The sequence below is a fragment of the Echinops telfairi genome, unplaced genomic scaffold (assembly GCF_000313985.2).
Source record: "Echinops telfairi isolate 266 unplaced genomic scaffold, ASM31398v2 ScPeMD7_8;HRSCAF=38, whole genome shotgun sequence".
NCBI classification, from domain to species: domain Eukaryota; kingdom Metazoa; phylum Chordata; class Mammalia; order Afrosoricida; family Tenrecidae; genus Echinops; species Echinops telfairi.
Window position 1 is genome coordinate 13956861 of NW_022103905.1, and position 2172 is coordinate 13959032.

At 47.3% G+C, this 2172-nt stretch overlaps 1 protein-coding gene across 1 annotated transcript in view; it reads right to left on the reverse strand.

The window, feature by feature from the left end:
• The window catches only part of PRTG (protogenin), a 168494-nt gene that overhangs the window by 136984 nt on the left and 29338 nt on the right, over positions 1–2172 (reverse strand). The window contains exon 3 of the mRNA XM_004709441.2: positions 172–474. Within this exon, the coding sequence (XP_004709498.2) occupies positions 172–474 (303 nt within the window). The remainder of the gene's footprint in view (positions 1–171; positions 475–2172) is intronic.

Below are 2172 nucleotides of genomic sequence, written 5' to 3' on the forward strand. Positions count from 1 at the left end.
ACTTGAATTTTTATAAACAAAATGATCTCGAGGTTCTCCACATGCCTCGGCATCAACTACTACTGCCCATGAAATCTTTGATGTGTGGTTTTCGTACTATTTTAATGAATCGAGAAATCATCAGAAATTCAGCAATGAAACCTATCAACAACCAAGAACTAAAGCACTTACTTGATAAGGTCAGATGCGCTTTTTGACTTAGAATGGCTCCGTGCTTGTTCACTGCCAAACACTGGTAGAACCCTTCATCAGACTGCTCCCCTCGCTTGCCTTCCGCCTCGCTGATGTATAAGGAGCCATTCGACAGAACCTGGATCCGTTTACTTTCAGACACCTTTGCGCCATTTTTCAACCACGTGACCTTAACAGGAACTTCTCCATGAGCCTGGCAATCTAAGATGACTGAGTCCTGTCTTGTGACAGTCACATCCTGCGGTTCTTTTATAAAAAACAGTTCGCTAAAGCACCACACTCCTGCAAGGAAAAAAGAGGAGAGCCATATCCAGAATGATGGGTATGAAATCATTTCTTCACACAATGTACAATGTTAAAGCACGCATCCAGCGTTTATCAGAAGGCAAAGTTTAACACACTGCATCAATTTACTTTGCCACCCCCTCATAAACCAGTCCACATTTTGGCATCCCTCTTCGACTAATCTGAGAAGTCACCTTTGACAACAGGCTACTCTAAATGCTGCCAGGAAGGTTTGGAAAAACCTTATAAGGATTCTGTACCCAAGCTCCTCGCTTGACTTCTAAAATCATCAGGAAACCATGAGCACAGCTGTCTGCTACTTTTACAAGCGTGTCAAAAAGATCTTGAACAGGGCAAGTCGTAAAAGTCTAATTTTACAAGAAATCATTAGCAAAACTCCGACTCTGTGAACAAGCAAGTTTATTTCCTTGTCCCTTGGCGAGTTTTTGGAACCCTTGGCACTTACTCTTTGGGAGACATAAGTTTATCTTTGGTGACAAATTACAAGTTCTTTTGCAGCAAGGGCTCTATCTCCTCTCCTTAAAAGAAATCCATTTACTTAATTTCTGCAGCACAAGCTAGGTATTTAAAGGACAAACAATAGACTTTGAAAAGTTGGTAACTCTTGCTGCTTGTACCCGGTGGGTGATCGGATTAGAAAATCGTTTATTTCAATTTTTTTAGAACTACCAACTGTTGAAGGAAAAAAAATGTGTGACTAATTGGGTCTTACTGTCTAATAGGGATAGGAGATTGCTTAATCAACCAATACACATTTTTATCAGAGCAAAGGATAGGTTTTTTTATCCTAAGCATACACAAAGCTCCCGGCCCCCACCAGGATACAGCATCTGATGACCTACTAATACCCTGTCACCTCCAGACTTCAGAGGAAAGACCAGCTAAAGTTTTGCATACTGATCAGGGCGGAGTGGAGATTTAGAGGGGGTGGGGTGGGGTGGGGGGCTGTTTCATCTTCCTCCTGACCGGTTTCAATCCAAGATTACAAATCCCCTGAATTGATTCCTGTTTATCATCAGCGCAGGTCCTCGGAAGAACTCACACACTAGCTGGTCAAGCTCCCACGCCCAGGGTCCCGACTTCCCCTGATGTTTGCCCTGGGCGATGCGAGCGGCCCTAACCACACCGCGCGCCTGGGACCACTCCGGAAGGCGCCCATTGTGTTTCCGAGCCAACATCTGACTTTGATCCTTTTCTTATGCTAAGAGAAAACTAGCTCCTCTAGGGGAAAAAAAGGAAGGCCCGGCGTTTGTAACCTGTAAATCAATGAAAAGCACCCCACCCCCACCTCCTCCTCCTCCTAATCACCTCTCCGCCTGGCCCTCCTCTACCCACCCCTCCCCTTTACTTTCATCTCTGGGAGGAAAGGAACAGGGTCGCGCCAGACTCTGGCAGAGAAAAGTGAGTTCATCCAAGTTTGTGCACGGCTAGCCGAGCGCTTGGAGCAACCTTCAGACTCCTGCACATCCCGGGCCACACCTGGTTGCTAGGCTAAGTCCCCTTTAGATCCCTTCCTTCCCAGCTGCGGGCACCTTCCCTCCTCCCTCCCTCCCTGCGGGGGCACAAACCCGCCTGGGAACTTCCAATCCCCTGCTCTTTGCAACCCCACCCCTCCCACCTCCTCGCTCGATCCGGATCCGGAAAGCGGGGGGCACTAGGGGTGCTGACCGGGGC